The sequence below is a fragment of the Nomascus leucogenys genome, chromosome 18, assembly GCF_006542625.1.
Source record: "Nomascus leucogenys isolate Asia chromosome 18, Asia_NLE_v1, whole genome shotgun sequence".
In the NCBI taxonomy this organism is placed as follows: Eukaryota; Metazoa; Chordata; class Mammalia; order Primates; family Hylobatidae; genus Nomascus; species Nomascus leucogenys.
The window spans coordinates 18,118,288-18,137,103 of NC_044398.1; the positions used below are offsets into that span (position 1 = coordinate 18,118,288).

At 41.8% G+C, this 18,816-nt stretch overlaps 1 protein-coding gene and 1 pseudogene across 1 annotated transcript; both read right to left on the reverse strand.

Moving 5' to 3' along the window:
- Positions 1-6,964: 6,964 nt before the first annotated feature.
- LOC115831396 lies at positions 6,965-7,079 on the reverse strand (annotated as a pseudogene).
- Positions 7,080-17,103: 10,024 nt separating this feature from the next.
- On the reverse strand, positions 17,104-18,608 carry ATOH7 (atonal bHLH transcription factor 7). The gene has a single exon (XM_003258207.3). It carries the CDS (start codon positions 18,176-18,178, stop codon positions 17,720-17,722), a length of 459 nt encoding a protein of 152 aa, XP_003258255.1. The 5' UTR covers positions 18,179-18,608; the 3' UTR covers positions 17,104-17,719.
- Between the last annotated feature and the right edge of the window lie 208 nt (positions 18,609-18,816).

Sequence of the window (18,816 nt, forward strand, 5' to 3'; positions counted from 1 at the left end):
ATTCATCTTCCCTTTATAATCCATTCCTCAATCTAGTTTAATGATTTCTGTTATTGGCACCATCAACGTTCCTTATAATTCTAATAAGAAACATCCAAGTCAGTTTTTGCTTCCTCCACCCTATCAATGGACAAGTCCTGCTGATTCTACTTCTATCATTCTTCTTATAGTCAGGAGTTTCTTCCTTTCCCCTGCAGTGCTCCAGTTCAGACTTCCATTACTTCCTTCGCTTGCCCTCAATAATACTTCTTTTTTTTTTTTTTTTTTTTTTTTGAGATGGAGTCTTGCTCTGTCACCCAGCCTGGATATAGTGGTATAGTCTTGGCTCACTGCAACCTCTGCCTCCTGGGTTCAAGTGATTCTCCTACCTCAGCCTCCCAAGTAGCTTGGAATACAGACACGAGCCATCATGCCCAACTAATTTTTGTATTTTTAGTAGAGACAGGGTTTCACCATGTTGGCCAAGCTGGTCTTGAATTCCTGACCTCAAGTGATCTGCCTGCCTTGGCCTCCCGAAGTGCTGGGATTACAGGCATGAGCCACCAGGTCCGGCCACTTGACCTCAATACTTCTGACTTCAACCATAATATACTCCTTCTGCTCTTCCTGCCTCTAGTCCTGCCGTTTCTTCCTACTCAAACCCAGCCCAGATCTCAGCAGCAGATCATTCTTTGCAAAAGACTGCTCCAGTTATATTAATATTATTTCCAAGTGTTCAAACCCCTAATGGCTACCTGGAGCCAATTCAGGTACCAGCTGACCCTGCCCTGTGCTACCTAATATGATCCCAAAGCTTTTCATCCATTACTCAGAAAATGTACCCAACACGGCAGCAAACATCACACAGGCCCCTGCTTTCCAGCCACATGCCTTTCTTCTGCCTCTGCCTGGAAGGCTCTCCTCAGTCTCCACCTACGGAAGTCTTATCAGTTCCTTCAAGTCCATCTCAAATGCCATTACCTCTGATATATTTTAGGATCTCCCACACTCCAACCAAATAGAATTCTACTTTCTTTGAAGCCTTATACCAAGTTCCTTGAGTCTGGAGGAAGAAAAGATTACTTTCTATGTGTTTTTTTGTTTGTTTGTTTGTTTGTTTTTGAGACAGAGTCTCACTCTGTCGCCCAGGCTGGGGTGCAGTGGCGTGATCTCGCTCATTGCAACCTCTGCCTCCTAGGGTTCAAGCAATCCTCGTGCCTCAGCCTCCCGAGGTAGCTGGGATTGCAGGCACCCCCCACTATGCCCGGCTAATTTTTGTAATTTTAGTAGAGACGGGGTTTCACCATGTTGGCCAAGCTGGTCTCAAACTCCTAACTTCAAGCGGTCCACCAGCCTCAGCCTCCCAAAGTGCTGGGATTACAGGTGTGGGCCACTGCACCTGGCCTCTACAGTGTTTTGTACAGAACACAGCCTCTGTGTACCTGCCTGCCCTCCCCCTTACACTAGCCCACTCTTGCTTGCATTAGGTTTTGGCTACTTGTTGGTACGGACTGTGTCAGGAGTTCGTTTTCATGCCTTATATAGAGTAGTCACTCAATAAATATTTATCAACCTAAATGGAATTTTAAATTGTATATAAGTAGATTTATTTCTATATAAAGTGTATTCAGTCTAAGCAGTGATTGTTAACCTTGCCTGCATATTAAAAGCTCCTGGGGAGCTTTTAAAAAATCTCAACACCCAGGCCATTTCTCAAATCAACTGAATCAGTAGCCCTGGGGTTGTGACACAGGCATCAGTATTTTTTAAAGTTTCCCAGGTGATTCCGATGAGCAACCAAGGTTGAGAAGAATCATTTTATTACCATGATTATCGTAGAACTTACCCGTAAAGGTCTGAAGGGATGCAGATGGCACAAAGCTGTAGTGCTGGAATCCATGAGGAAGGTACTGCCCCTGGTTAAACGTGCAGTATGTGCCTGGAAAATAGAAATAAGCACACACATTGGCTTTATTAGACCCTACTATTTTGTGCTACATTCGTTAGACATGCAGCATTCATGAAGCCCCCAAAGGAAGCTCAGAAACCTGCAAAAAATGGATCAGGGAAAGAAGGAAAGTTGATGCAATTTGCTTCGCCGTTTATTTCAAAAATGTGTGCATATTCCATAAGCACCCTTCTCTCCAAGCAACTGAGGGGCTTTTCATAACTTAATTAGTCATGGCATTGGGGATCAGAGGGAAAATGGAGAAAGAAAATGCACCGTTTAAACCAAAACTGCCTTTTTGAGATAGATCACTCTTCACCAAACTAAGGGATTACTCAGAATTTCCAAATAGCAGAAGTGGTTTAAATGCATCCTTCTCTTTTTATTCATTACTTAACTTTTGTAGGCATTCAATAAGAAAACATGGTCAAGCAGCGAGTAGACTTAGGGCCCTGAAGGGCACGTACAAGGAAGAATCATTCCCAGAGGAGTCAAAAGATGACTTTGGTAAGGACAGTTTCACCTGGATAATCCTCAAATGATAAATGGGTTGTGCTCCACATATTCATTTGTAAAGTGGTTGTTTAAAACTGAGACTATATTTCCTTACACACATATCACCCAACGCTAGATTCCCAAGTGAATCCAGAAAAACCCGTCTAATTCATGACTGATTACAGCACAGAAATACCTCCCTTTACTGCATCTCACTTCACTGTACTTCACAAATACTGCAGTTTTTACAAATTGAAAGTCCGTGGCAACCCTGTGAGAACACGTGCTCTCACTGCCTGTTTCTGTGTTGCATTTTGGTAATTCTGGCAACAATTCAAAATTTCAACGTTATGATATAGTTATGGTGATCTGTGATCGGGGTCTTCGATGTTGCTGTTGTAATTGCTTTGGGGCACCATGAACTGCACCCGTAGAAGGCGGCAAATTCAATCGCTACATGTTGTGTGTGTTCTGACAGCTCCACCAACCGGCTGTTCCCACATCTCTCTCCCTCTCCTTGGGCCTCCCTAGTCCCTGAGACTCAGCAGTATTGAAATTAGGACAATTAATAACCCTACATTGGCCTCTAACTGTTCAAGTGAAAGAAAGAGTAGTACATCTCTCACTTTAAATCAAAAGCTAGAAATGATTGAGCTTTGAGAGGAAGACATGTCAAAAGCTGAGCTAGGCCACCAGCTAGGTCTCTTGTGCCTGTTAACCAAGCTGTGAATGCAAAGGAAAAGTTCTCGAAGGAAATAAGTGCTGCTCCAGTGAACATGTAAATGATAAGAAAGCAAAACAGCCTTATTGCTGCTATGGAGAAGGTTTGAGTGGTCTGGATAGAAGATCAAACCAGTCACAACATTCGCATAAACCAAAGCCTAGTCAGAGCAAGGTCCTAATTCTCTTCAGTTCTGTGAAGGCTGAGCTAGGTGAGAAAGCTGCAGAAGAAAAGCTGGAAGTAAGGCCAGGCGCAGTGGCTCACGCCTGTAATCCCAGTACTTTGGGAGGCCGAGGCGAGTGGATCACGAGATCAGGAGATCGAGACCAACCTGGCTAACACGGTGAAACCCCATCTCTACTAAAAATACAAAAAATTAGCTGGGCGTGGTGGTGGGTACCTGTAGTCCCAGCTACTCGGAAGGCTGAGCCAGGAGAATGGCGTGAACCTGCGAGGAGGAGCTTGCAGTGAGCCGAGATCCTGCCACTGCACTCCAGCCTGGGCAACAGAGCGAGACTCCATCTAAAAAAAAAAAAAAAGAAAAGAAAAAAAAAGAAAAGCTGGAAGCTAGCAGAGGTGGGTTCATGAAGTTTAATGAAAGAAGCCATTTCCATAACCTTAAAGTGCAAGGTGAAGCAGCAAGTGCTGATGTAGAAGCTGCAAGTTATCCAGAAGATCTAGCTAAGATCATTGATGAAGGTGGCTACACTAAACAACAGATTTTCAATGTGGATGAAACAGCCTTGTATTGAAAGAAGATGCCATCTGCGACTTTCCTAGTTAGAGAGGAGAAGTCAATGCCTGGCTTCTAAGCTTCAAAGGACAGGCCGACTCTCTCATTAGGGGCTAATGCCGCTGGTGACTTTCAGTTGAAGCCAATGCTCATTTACCATTCTGAAAATCCTAGGGCCCTTAAGAATTGTGCTAAATCTACTTTGCCTGTGTTCTATAAATGGAACAACAAAGCCTGGTTGACAGCACATCCGCTTACAGTGTGATTGACTGAATATTGTAAGCCCACTGTTGAGACTCAGAAAAAAAGTCTCCTTTGAAAATATTACTGCTCATTGACAATGCACCTGGTCACCCAAGAGCTCTGATGGACACGTACAAGAAGATTAATGTTGCTTTCATGCCTGCTAATACAACATCCGTTCTTGATCCAGCCCATGGATCAAGGAGTCATTTCAACTCTCAAGTTTTATTATTTAAGAAACACATTTCTTAAGGCTATAGTTGCCATAGACAGTGATTCCTCAGATGGATCTGCGCAAAGTAAATTGAAAAGCTTCTGGAAAGGATTTACCATTCTAGGTGCCATTAAGAACATTCATGATTCATGGAAGGCCAAAATATCAACATGAACAGGAGTTTGGAAGAATTTGATTCCAACCCTCATGGATGACCAAGAGGTTCAAGACTTGAATGGAACACGTCACTGCAGATGTGATGGAAATAGCAAGAGAACTAGAATTAGAAGTGGAGCCTGAAGATGGGGCTGAATTTCTGCCATCTCATGATCAAACTTGAGCAGATCGGAAGTTGCTTCTTATGGCTGAGCAAAGAAAGTGGTTTCTTGAAATGGAAACTACTCCTGGTGGAGATGCTATGAACGTTGTTGAAATAACAACAAACAATTTAGAGTATAACATAAACTTTGTTGATAAAGGAGCAGCAGGATTTGAGAGGATTGATTCTAATTATGAAAGAAGTTCTACTGCAGGTAAAGTATTATTAAGCAGCATTGCATGCTGCAGAGAAATCATTTACGAAAGGAAAAGTCAATCAATGCAGCAAACTTCGCTGTTATTTTAGGAAATTGGCACAGCCACTGTAACATTCAGCAACCACCACCCTGATCAGTCAGCAGTCATCAACATCAAGACAAGACCCTCTGACAGCAAAAAGATTATAAGTCTGTGAAGGCTCAGATTACTGTTAGCATTTCTTTTTAGCAGTAAAGTTTTTTCTGTTGGTTTGTTGTTGTTTTGTTGTTGTTACAGAGTCTGGCTCTGTCACCCAGGTTGGAGTGCCATAGTGTCATCTCTGCTCACTGCAACCTCTGCCTCCCAGGCTCAAGGCATCCTCCCACCTCAGCTTCTCAAGTAGCTGGGACTACAGGAGCTCACCACAGTACCTAGCTAATTTTTTTAAGTTTTTGTACAGCCAGCGTCTCACTGTGTTGTCCAGGCTGGTCTCAAACTCCTGGGCTCAAGCGATCCACCCGCTTGGGCCTCTCAGAGTGCTGGGATTACAGGTGTAAGCCACCGTGCCCTGTCAAAGTATTCTTTAATTAGGGTATGTACATTGTTTTTTAGACACAGTGCTATTGCACACTTAATAGACTACAGTGTAAACGTAACTTTTATATGCACTGGGAAAGCAATAAAGTTATGTGACTTGCTTTATTGTCTGGAACAGAGCTCTCAGTATCTCCGAGGCATACCTGTACCTATTACACTAGATCGGGTTATGGTCCCAAGAACAGGGAACCAGACAAAGCAGTGAATAAGAGAAAAAAGACTACTTCCTCCTCCTTTTTGGTGCCTATGATATGTCAAAGCTAGAATGTCTATGATCCTTTCTGCATCTAGCCTTCATTCTTTGTTTTTCTCCCCAGGTGCCCTGTGCCCCATGTTCTATAATCTCACTGCTCTAACTTGTCCCATCTCATCCCTTCCCCAAGACCTGCCAGGGTGCTTCATGCTCCACAATGACCTAACTCCAGTTCCATACATCTTGGCTTGGTATCCAGAAGAAAGCAGTCCAGTTGAACAAATTCTAAATGCCCGAGAGTCTTTTAACTTCACAGAGGTGCTGAATTTTTAAAACCAAGTGCTTTCTCCCTCCCATCAACTTCTACTTAATAAAATTGCTGGCAGAGTTTAAAAAAAAAAATCAAACTGTGAGGGGAAATAGAGGGAATTGACTCAGACACCTGAAGTGTTCCTGCTGATCACAGCCTCTTCCTTTCTTCCTTCTCCTCCACATGCTCCCAAAGTACCTTCCAAGCTGGGACCTTCAGTTTATGTGCATATGGGCTATTAATAAGTCGACTGTAAACTCAAAACTGCCAGGGAAACCATAAATGTAAGCAAATTTACTCATAATAGCCTTTATTCAGGGTCCCTTCCAGGGTCCTTGGGTAACTTGCATTGAAAATATTTCCACTAATGGCTGAGTTGAAAATCAACCTGCCTTACCAGTAAATGAACAGTTACTTAGACTTCAATAGAGTCAAAGTCCTTTTAATCACTAATAGCATTTTCTTGTTTTAAGTGGATCAATATTTCAGAAAGTTCATTACTGAAGCATTGCGTGAGGAATGCCAAGCATCTTCCAAACTTTGACAATGCAGTGGTCATCAGTATGCTAAAAAGTTGCTAATATCATGTTTTTAAAAATCTGTGCAGTGCAAAAAAATTGCATATTTGCTAAAAATATGTTTGCCTCTTATTTCTGTCTAATTATATTAGTTAGCATACTTGGTATTATAGAACCATAAACAAGCTGCCTTTGGTTAATATGCACATAACAGCCACTTCAAATTCCAAAGAGAAATAGCCTTGAACTTGCAAGAAATAAAGAAAGAGCATACTTTTCAATCCTCTGACAATTGTGCCATAAATGTTGAGAGCATTGAAAATGGCTGTACTGCTATAAACACTAATTTGCTAGAAGATTTTAACATATAAGTGAATAGAAACTGTTTAATAATAAAAATTAAAATATTTCAACATTATTTGACAATAGTATTTTAAGGCTGAAATAAATGTACATTTTTCTTTAAAATGTAGAAAGTAGTTATAGTTTCCAGGTTTAAAGATTACTTTTTGATAATGAATGAACCAATTTTTTTTTTTATTTCTTAGAACTGATAAGAGCTGATAAGAGCTGATACTACACTTGATCTTAGCTAAAAGGCCAAGAAGCAATTGGACCAATTTTTCTTTCTTTTTTTTTTTTTTTTGAGATGGAGTCTTGCTGTATTGCCCAGGCTAGAGTGCAGTGGTGCGATCTCGGCTCACTGCAACCTCCACATCCAGGGTTCAAGTGATTCTCCTGCCTCAGCCTCCCGAATTTTTAAATGTACAAATGTATTTGATTTTTTTTTTTGAGACAGTGTCTCGCTGTATTGCCCAGGCTGGAGTGCAGTGGCGCAATCTCGACTCACTGCAACCTCTGCCTCCCGGGTTCAAGTGATTCTCATGCCTCAGCCTCCCAAGTAGCTGGGATTACAGGCATGTGCCACCACACCCGGCTAATTTTTTTTGTATTTTTGGTAGAGATGGGGTTTTGCCGTGTTGCCCAGGCTGATCTCCAACTACTGACCTCAGGTGATCCACCCACCTTGGCCTCCCAAAGTTCTGGGATTACAGGTGTGAGCCACCGCCTTGGTTTATAAAAAGTAATTTTTATAAACGATTCTTATTTATATTGTATAAATTACTACATGTGTTATAACCTGGTTAAAATATCTCTGGAGAAACAGAAAAATAACTGGATTTTGGTTTTCATTCTTAAATGCTTCTTAACTGAAAACAAAGACACATTAAAAAATGGGATTTAAAGATGGGCAAGCACAGTTTGGACTGGAAATTCATGGAGATATGAATATAGTCTTGTTACAATAAGAGGTGTTTTTATACTCACAAGAAAAGTAAATTATTTGTATATAGCTAGCATGGTAAAAGTAATTGCTCAATATTCCAAAACTCCAAAAAATCCAATGTTTCTACACAGATTCAATGAGTTATCAGCAAACAAGAGATAGATCCCTGTACTTTCCACATGATTACTGTTGTAAGAATCCAGTGAATGTACACTAGTATTGACTATAGTTGTCACTGCCAAAAGATGACTAAATATGTATACAGTATAAAAGTTTTACTGTATGTTTTAAGGGCAGTAAAAATCCTAAAATAATTCAAATGAGAAAATTTTAATGCAACTATATTTTAACACAATATTGGTAAAAAATGTTTCCAGTATTTTGATTTCAGAGACACCTTATCTTCTTTTATGATTTTCACTTAGTTTTTGCAACCATTAGCATTAAATTTATTGACCTAATCTTCTCTTTTCATCATCTCCCTGTCCAGATAAAAATTTGTAGAATATTTAATAGCATTAGGAAAGCTTCCCAGTCTATAAATTCTTAGGTGAATTCTAAGGAGGATTTTAGTCATTCAAATGAGTTTAGATAGATTCTCTAATATTTTCATAACTCTGGGATCTCTGTTTCTTTATCTGTAAAATGAGCAAAGTACTGAGGTTTGCTGAGGATGGAGGGTAGGATAAATGCATAAATAAATATTTATGAAGAGTTTAGACAACCCTCCCCAAAAAAGTGGTAGCAGTTTTTTTAAATATATATTTTTAAAAAATGTTTTTAATGTTTAAAATATTTTTCTCCAAATAGTTAACTTGTTTAAAAAGTTCACATTTCTGGCCGGGCGTGGCAGCTCACGCCTGCAATCCCAGCACTTTAGGAGGCCGAGGCAGGCAGATCATGAGGTCAAGAAATCGAGACCATCCTGGCCAACATGGCAAAACTCCATCTCTACTAAAAATACAAAAATTAGCCGGGTGTGGTGGTGCGCGCCTGTAGTACCAGCTACTTGGGAGGCTGAAGCAGGAGAATCGCTTGACTCCGGAGGCGGAGGTTGCAGTGACCCGAGATCCCACCACTGCACTCCAGCCTGGGTGACAGAGTGAGACTCCGTCTCAAAAAAAAAAAAAAAAAAGTTCACATTTCTTTCCTGCCCACTACTTTGTCCTTCCTTAGAAGGGTAGTACACAATGATGGGATTTTGTCTTCCAAGATGGCATGCAGCAAAGAAATAAATGGACAAACCTAAAGAAAAATCAAATGGATTTCAAGAAATATCCTGTCTGCTTTCTGTAGGGAGATTCCAGGGAAATTTACTTCAGCGTAGGCAGAATAGCCTAGGGGAATTTTGACTCCTGCGAATATGATTGAAGCTAGTGGAAATGATGACTCCACCATGCAGAGAAATAGCAAGGGAGTTTCTACATTCCTTTCTGGCATAAGTAGTTCAGGACAATTCCACAGTACTGTCCCAAACCCTAATGAAGAAACATCCCATGCCAGCATCTCAGTGGCCTTACATTGAAATGAATCAACTTTAGAATACCTGGTATACGTGGACCCTCAAAAATAAGCATATCCTTTGGTCTCTGTTTTTGCATTCTCAGCTACATCAAGTCTGAACTTAATCCTGTTGATTCACATAAAGACTGACAAATGATGTACACCCACACACACACAAACACACACACACTTCAAGTAAGGAGTCGTGGAGCACCCACAGCTGACTTAATTCAATCCAAATCAAGTGACACCTTGTAACGCTTTTTCTCCCTCTCCATGCATGAGTTCTTCCCACTTGAAAACACACCAGGCCCCAGAAGGCTCACAGACATGGTATGCTTCCATCTCAGGAAGCTGGAGTCAACTTATTTTCTAGAGTACTTTTTTTGGTTATTGAAATCTTAATGCAAAAGCCATTATAGTGGCTATTTTGAAATGCATGCATTGCATAAACTGTATATTTTGCCTCCATTACTAGAAAGCAATTAACAGATCTTGGCTTTTATCTCTGTTGCTCCACATCATGCATGTGAAGACCTTCTGTGGAACTGAAAACCAGTGATCATTTAAGCCAAAATGTCTGCGAGCATAAATCACATCCTTCCTCAGAAGGCACATGGTATTGTATTCTAGTAGAACACATCATCTACATGACACCCGTTGCTGTTCCCTAGTCACGCTTTCTTAAGGATTTGTTGGGATTGTGTTTTGTTTGGAAATTTTGCAATTAGAAGAATAAAAATTAAATTTATGAATCAGAATTTAATATAAGCTGCATGTTTTTAAAGGCAATTTAGAGGATGTGATGGACTGTTTCTTTATTCATTAAATAAAATTTTATTTATTCTCAATTAACTTTGGGTTGGTTTTGCTTTTTTTTTTTTGTTTGTCCCACTCTTAGTATTCCGTGTTCTGTTATGTGATGGTCAGTCAGGTGTGCCCATGAGAGGAGTCATAGGAAAGGCTCAAGAAAACAAACTTTACTGTACTCACAGATCCTAGAAACAGGAGGCATGTCACACCATGCAAGGCCACACAGGGAAGCACCAGCTTCAGTCAGGAGGCAGAAGGGGCTGGAGCAAGGTGAGAGCCTAGGCCACGGCCTTTATTGGAGTTCCTGTGAGGAAGGCAAGGCAGGGCAGGATTGGCTTGTTTAAATAATTTGGACAGGCTCTAAGGAGAGGTCCCTAGCTACCTGGTATCTGGCCCTGAGATAATTAAGGCAGGTGAATATTACCTCCTGGTGTGTACAGGCCAGATCTCTGGATTGGTTAGTCTGCATACCAAAGGCAAGCTTTCCTTTGAGCCCTTCGCCATCCTTAAAAATTGGCCAGCCTCTCCCCACCCAGAAAAGTTTTTTATTGTTGTTCTGTTTTGTTTTAAGAAACAGTCTCATTCTTTCACCCAGGCTGGAGTGCAGTGGTACTCATAACCTCAAACTCCTGGGCTCAAGCAATCCTCCCACTTCAGCCTCCCAAGTAGCTAGGATTACAGGTGCACACCACCACACCCAGCTAACTTTTAAAATTTTTTGTAAAGACAGGGTCTCACTATGTTGCCCAGACTAGTTTCAAATCCCAGGCTCAAGGGATCCTCCTGCCTGAGCCTCCCAAAGTTCTGGGATTACAGGAAGGAGTGACCACACCCAGCCCAGAAAGGTTTTTTAAATGTTAAAACAGCATAACATACAGAACATTTTAAAACCAAACGATATACTTAGTATATGAGATGGGTAAATTCTTGTTTCCCAGAACAGTAATTTGCTGCATAACAATGTTTTAGTCAATCATTTATATGACAGTGGTCTCTTAAGCTTATAACAGATGAAAAATTCCTATCACCTAGTGACTTTGTAGGTAACTGATAAGGTTTGGCTCTGTGTCCCCTCCCAAATCTCACTTTGAATTGTAATCCCCATAATCCCCACGTGTCTAGGGTGGGACCAGGTGGAGATAATTGAATCATGGGGGCAGCTTCCCCCATGCTGTTCTCTTGATAGTGAGTGAGTCTCACGAGATCTGATGGTTTTATAAGAGTCTGGCTTTTCCCCCGCTGGCACTCATTCTCTCTCCTGACACCCTGTGAGGAGGTGCCTTCTGCCATGATTGTAAATTTATTGAGGCCTCCCCAGCCATGTGGAACTGTGAGTCCATTAAAACTCTTTTCTTTATGAGTTACCCAGTCTCTGGTATTTCTTCATAGCAGTGTGAGAATGGACTATAATACAGTAACATAACATCATAGTGCAACACATGACTCAGCATGTCTGTAGTGATGCTACTGTAAACAAACCAACTGCTCTGCCACTCATACAGATTCACACAATTGCACATACAACTATGTACAGTACATAATACTTGATAATGAAAATAAACTATCTTACTGGTTTATGTATCTATTATAACATACTTTTAGAGTGTACTTCTTCTACTTATAAAAAGAATGGGTAACTGTAAAACAGACTCAGGCACATCCTTCAGGTGGTATTCAAGAAGGCATTGTTATCATAGGAGATGACTCCAGGCCTTATACTACCCCTGAACACCTTCCAGTGCGACAAAATGTGGAGGAGAAAGACAGTGACATTGATGAATCTGGCCCTTTGTAGGCTCAGGTTAGTGTGGGCCTACAAAGGTTAACGTTTCTTTTTTTTTTTGAAACGGAGTCTTGCTCTGTCACCCAGGCTGGAGTGCAATGGTGCAATCTCAGCTCACTGCAACCTCCGCCTCCTGGGTTCAAGTGAGTCTCCTGCCTCAGCCTCCTGAGTAGCTAGGACTACAGCTATGCGCCACCACGCCAGGCCAATTATTGTATTTTTAGTAGAGCTGGGGTTTCACCACGTTGACCAGGCTGGTCTCAAACTCCTGACCTCAGATGATCCGCCCAACTCAGCCCCCTAAAGTGTTGGGATTACAGGCATGAGCCACCATGTCCGGCCATTAATGTGTGTTTCTATATCTTAGTTTTTAACAAAAAAGTTTAAAAAGTAAAAAAAAATAAAATAAATTTTAATTTTAAAAAATCTTACAGAATAAGAATATAAAGAAAATATTTTTGTACAGCTGCACAATGTGTTTGTGTTTTAAGCAATGTGCTTTTACAAGAGTCAAAAAGTTTGAAAATGTAAAAAAATTACCAATAAGCTGAGGTTAACTTATTATTAAAGAAAGAAAATATTTTATAAATTGAGTGTAGCCTAAGTGTACAGTCTTTATAAAGTCTGCAGTAGCATACAGTAATGCCCCAGGCTCTCACATTCACTCACCACTCACTCACTGGCTCAGCCAGAGTAGCTTCCATTCCTGCAAGCTCCATTCATGGTAAGTGCTTTATACAGGTGTGCCATTTTTTATCTATAATACTGTATTTTTACTGTGCCTTTTCTATGTTTAGAAACACAAATAATTATCATTGTGTTATAATTTTCCACAGTATTCAGTACAGTAACATGCTGCACAGGTTTATAGGCTAGGAGCAATAGGCTATACCATATAGCCTAGGTGTGTAGCAGGCTAGACCATCTAGTTTGTGTAAGTACACTATGATGTTCATACAATGATGAAATCACCTAACAATGCGTTTCTCAGAATGTATGCCCATTGTTGAGCAATGTGTGACTGTTGTCTTTCAGCTTTGGTATTTTGGGGATACACGATTCATCTGAAATAGCAATCTAAAAATCCTATGTAAATTCAATATAATACTTGTTAATATTTGTACCCACTAGTATATTTATAACCAGAGAAGGGAAAAGGTGTACATATGAGGCAACAGATCATATATTTATAGTCTTATATGTACTTTGAAATTTCTGACCGGGCACAGTGTCTCACGCCTGTAATCTCAGCACTTTGGGATGCCAAGACGGGCAGATCACGAGGTCAGGAGATCGAGACCATCCTGGCTAACACGGTGAAACCCTGTCTCTACTAAAAATACAAAAAATTAGCCAGGCATGGTGGCGGGTGCCTGTAGTCCCAGCTACTCGGGAGGCTGAGGCAGGAGAATGGCATGAACCCGGGAGGCGGAGCTTGCAGTGAGCCAAGATCGGGCCACTGCACTCCAGCCTGGGGAACAGAGCAAGACTCCATCTTAAAAAAAAAAAAAAGAAAGAAATGTGTTTCACACATAGGTATAGAAAAGAGATCTCTTCAGTGATGTCTAGACAGAGAGCAGATGCTAGCCAAATTCAGTACCAAAATAGCACTTTGCTTTTACTGCATTATGGCAAAATTTAAGTGAATTGAGCCTTAATTGTTGAATCCTGCAGCTCCACTAACCACAACCTAAATCCACCCTCATCTGGGCCATATCTAGCAGAAATTTTAGATCTTCATTAGTATAAATGTCAACTCATTAACTAAGAAACTGGCTATATTGGATGTTTAGCCTCGTCTTCCTTATGATCTGCAAATATAAAGAATAGGAAGTCGGCCGGGTGCGGTGGCTCATGCCTGTCATCCCAGCACTTTGGGAGGCCGAGGCGGGTGGATCACGAGGTCAGGAGATCAAGACAATCCTGGCTAACACTGTGAAACCCTGTCTCTACTAAAAATACAAAAAATTAGCCGGGCGTGGTGGCAGGCGCCTGTAGTCCCAGCTACTCGGGAGGCTGAGGCAGGAGAAGGGCGTGAACCCAGGAGGCGGAGGTTGCAGTGAGCCGAGATCGCGCCACTGCACTCTAGCCTGGGCGACAGAGCAAGACTCCGTCTCAAAAATAAATAAATAAATAAATAAATAGGAAGTCAGTATAACCAGTTTTTGGTAATGAGATTAATGGTGGCTTGTCCCATCTTTTTTTGTTTTTGTTTTAGTTTTTGAGACAGGATCTCACTCTGTCACCCAGGCTGGAGTGCTGAGGCACAATCGTAGCTCACTGCAACCTCGAACTCCTGGACTCAGGCAATCCTCCCCCAACTCAGCCTCCAGAGTAGTTGGGACTGCAGATGCACACCACCACACCTGGCTACTTTTTAAATTTTTTGTAGAGATGGAGTCTCATTTTGCTGCCCAGGCTGGTCTTGAATTCCTGGCCTCAAGTTATCCTCCTGCCTCAGGCGCCCAAAGTGCTGGGATTGCAGGAATGAGTCACGGCACCAGTCACCTTTCCCATCTTGATAGTCCTGTTCATGTGTATGTGTTTCTTCTAGAGTTCTGACCTTGGGGTTTGGGAGCTCAATCTCTAGCTTGCACCCAGGGAGAGCCCACATATAATAATAGCTAGTCAAACTTCCAGAGGAGGTCTTCCTTTATTATTTAATGCCCCTCTATTAGGAGCTCTTACAGCACATATCCCTGGTACGACACTAATGAAGGATTCGGCTAAACTCTTTTTAGGACTACTTAATGATTAATGTGTGTGTGTTCTCTTCTGGTTGTCTAGCCAAGGACAAGAATGGTGTCACATAAGACTGGGTATGTGTAGGTACTTGATAATATTTGTTGATTTGTTGAAAAAAGGGAGCACAGATACAAAAGTATTTTTGAATTTTAATGTCTTGTCAAACTAGAAAGAAAATGAATCTACAAGATGAACAGTATAAAATACTATAGCAAGTTTTAGGTTGCTTGGTAATCTAAATTCTATTACATATCATGATATATGAATCTTGACTGCAAAAAGATTTTATACTTGGTTTTAGCTGAGCTCCTACTTCATAAACCACAATGGATCTCTCAACATACAGTTTGAAGAGTTTCATCAAAGATTGGATTTGATCACTGAGACTCATTTACTTTTCCCTCATATGTCTTCCAGGCAAAAAAAAATAGTACATTGAGTGGGGTGGAAAGTTTAGAAATTTGGTAAAAGCTAAGTTGCTTCCAGAAATCTTCAAAACCCAGTAGCAGAAAGCTAAAGTCTTAATATTTAAAAGACAGACTCCCATTCTTTTGGAGGAGCGAGGTTAGGGAAGAAGTATGAGATTCGAATCCCATCATTTTAATTAAATTGTTTTATTTCATTAAGAAAATGTTGTTAAATTAGTAGCCAAAAATGAAATATCTATTGAAAAAATAACTTTTTTCTGTGCAAAGCCCTATACTAGAAGCCATAGAGATATAATGAAAAGCACACTACTCTTTCACAAGGTATTTACGGTTCAGAGAGGGAGATGTGACACCCTACCTGAAAAATGATTAATGATCTTAATATATTTTTGAGACGTTCTCTGATAAACAAAAGCACCGATTTTGCTCATTCTCGAACTCTGCACACTTACTAGAGTTATTAATGAAGCTTCTCAGGAGATCTGAGTAAGTAGACTATTGTGCCCAAATAGCGAGTAACGCAAATGCCTTGAATCTTGCCATTGACCCAAGTGCACACTGCAGAGTGGAGTTGTGACTAGAAAGGGGTCCCGGCATCATGACTTCTAGAACTGTGTTGTTTGTCTGCTAGATCACATAGCGTCTTTTAAGAGTTGTTGGAGTCAAGAGGTTAAACATTTTACTATTGAATTTGCAGTTTCTAAATTTTCAGTTTACTATCAAATTTGCAGGAAGCAAAGTTCTGAGCTCTCCTCTGTTTCTTATTAATGGATATCACCTGGAAAGGGAAATGCAGCTTCAAACTCCCAAGGGGTTTCTGAAAATACACTTGCATTTTTTTTGTTTGTTTTTGTTTTTTTGTTTTGTTTTGTTTTTTGAGACGGAGTTTTGCTCTTATTGCCCAAGCTGGAGTGCAATGGCACAATCTCGGCTCACTGCAACCTCCACTTCCCGGGTTCAAGTGATTCTCCTGCCTCAGCTTCCCAAGTAGCTGGGATTACAGGCATATGCCACCACGCCTGGCTAATTTTGTATTTTTAGTAGAGATAGGGTTTCATCATGTTGGTCAGGCTGGTCTCAAACTTCTAACCTCAGGTGATAGGTGATCCACCTGCCTCGGCCTCCCAAAGTACTGGGATTACAGGCATGAGCCACCGCGCCTGGCCCACTTGTGATTTTTTTAAGTGTAAACGTATGTATGGGTTGGGGAAGACACTTTCCCTCATTACAAACCAAATGGATTTTGATAGGGATAACTAAGAAAATAAAAATCATAATAAAGTCTGTAGATAAACTGCGAAGAGGCAGCTGTGTCTGAGGTTAGGCTTTGGAATCCAAAATAAAAGAGTTTTGGGAGTCATTGGTGTTGTTTTTGTTGACTTGTGACAAGACAAATTCCAAATGCATAGATAACTTAGAGTCCTGCTTTTCCTAATTATGTGTAAGACATTCTCCCAAATGCATGCACCACTCTTCACCAAGTCACTCTTTACATGAAGGGCTTGGTTTATTCATGCAATGGTTAAGCAAATTAATAAAAGTAATTCAAACCAATACCATGTTTATTATTTTGCTCCCATTTTGATTGGTCTTGATGGTAGTGAAGCCCTTATTGTCCAACTTGTACTGATTAAAAGGAAATTACTTCCAAAGGCAATGTTTTTAATTTCTGTGTTAGTTCTAGAAATATAGATGTGTATTCCTGTATATGTGTGTATATATACATTACTGTATACATATAAGAATAACTACATATATTTGGGTACTGTAAGGACTTAGTAGCAATCTGCTTAATATGGGTAATAAAATATTGAGGAACTGTGTATCTAGTTACTTAAAAGCTAAATATTTCACTTTAATCTTTTAAAAAATCAACAAAAAACTCACAAGTTGACAGAGAAAATGTTTAAATTAATTACATGTACTCTCATCAGCTTTTTGAGGAAGTACTACAACGCGGCACATTCGTTTATTGGTCGGATTAGGTTTAAACACACCACTTCTTTGCTCAGGGAAGCATTCGATATCATCACCTCCAAAGAGTTCTTTAGCGCCATCAGGAAACTGGCAAGGTACTTGGCATGAAAAACACGTTTTTATTTATATTTTATAAAATGTATATTTTAATAATGTGTACATAGTTTAAAAAAATACAGAGCACCGATACCCATGTACTGTACCCAGAAAAAAAAAGTGTTTCTACTTCATGCATGCACACACAATGCACTAAAGCAAAAACGCATTTACACAACAGGAAGGTAGCTCTGTTGTGAGCAAACACAAGTAATGGATACTGTAACTTCACCCGAACAGGACAAACTCACAAAGTTTAAGAAAGGGATTATTTCTCCGAGGACTGGAACAGAATAGCCTAATCCTATTTTTCTTGATTGTTTTCCCTCAAAGTAGCCCAGAAAAGGGGAAAGGGGGCATTATTTTCACAGCAATCAACCCATTCACAAGATCCATTAATGAAATCTACAAAATACAGAGGAGGAGGGGAAAAGAAAGGCAATTAAATTATTGCGTCCATAGGTCTGATGATGCGAATAAAGGTAATGTGAGAATTGACTAATTTTCCTCGAGGAATCCATCCTTAGAATCCTGGGCCGCCGGAGGCTTCTGGGCTACTTGAGGCAGGGCCGCAGCTCGGAGCGGCTGCCGGACGTTCACCCCCGCGGAGGCGCGCGCCCTAGGTGGCCATCTGGAAGGGCTCGGGCTGGAAGCCGAAAAGTCTCTGGCTGTACAGCTCGCTCTCGCCCGGCAGCTTCGCGCCCGGGAACGGGAGGTAGTGGTCGCGGCCGAAGTGCTCACAGTGGAGATCCACCCAGTCCTGCTCCGAGCTGAATCGCTCGGCCTCGGCCAGGATCCGGGTCAGAGCCATGATGTAGCTCAGCGCCATCTGCAGGGTCTCGTACTTGGACAGCTTTTTATCCTGGCCCCACTGGGGTACCACCCTGCGTAAGCGGTCGAAGGCCGTGTTGAGCCCCTGCATGCGGCGGCGCTCGCGCGCGTTGGCCGCCAGGCGCCTGCGCGCCGCGCTCTCCAGCCGCCCGGCCCCGGCGCACGTGCCCGCGCACTCGGCGCCGCCCGCGCACGGGGGTGCAACGCGCGCTCCCGCCGGCAGGCCGCTGGGCTTGCAGGACTTCATCCCCCGCCCCAAGCAGCGAGGCGCCGACCTCGCACGCCCGCCCGCTCAGGACCTGCGTGTGGGCTGGTCTCTCGAGCCGTTTCCCAACGTGCCTCTTCTGAGCAAATAAGTCATAAACAAAGCAACTCACGTGCAATCAAATAGTTTACAGTGGGGGAGTACAGGACTCGGCCTTCTGTCCTACTGGATGACCAGGCTGATATCTCTTCACTTGCCCAAATTTAGGGGAAATTGAGATGCTCAAGAGAAAGTCATTTTCTCAACGTGAAGTTGAAAAAGAGAAGGAAACCTTCTGCAGCAGAGTTTGGTGTGACTGGTTCGAGGAAGACCTTGCAAGTCGTCTGGGAAAGCCTGAGACTCCTTTGCAGGAAGATGAACTCTTTCCCGAAGCTCAGGGAAGGAGCGCTTTTAGCGCAGTAGCTGTCGGAGAGTGCAGGATGAATCTTGGAGGGAGGAGAATTTATAGCACAGAGCTGAAGGAGGGAACAGGTGGTGGCAGGTGGGCGGGCGTCCCTCGGCTTCTATCTCAGCACCTTCCTACCCTGGGAACTGCGGGGGGGAGGGGGCGACGCACAGCAAAATCCTGACATTACAGCCTTAGTCTGTTGAAGTTTCTCCAAAGCTATGTCCAACACTAA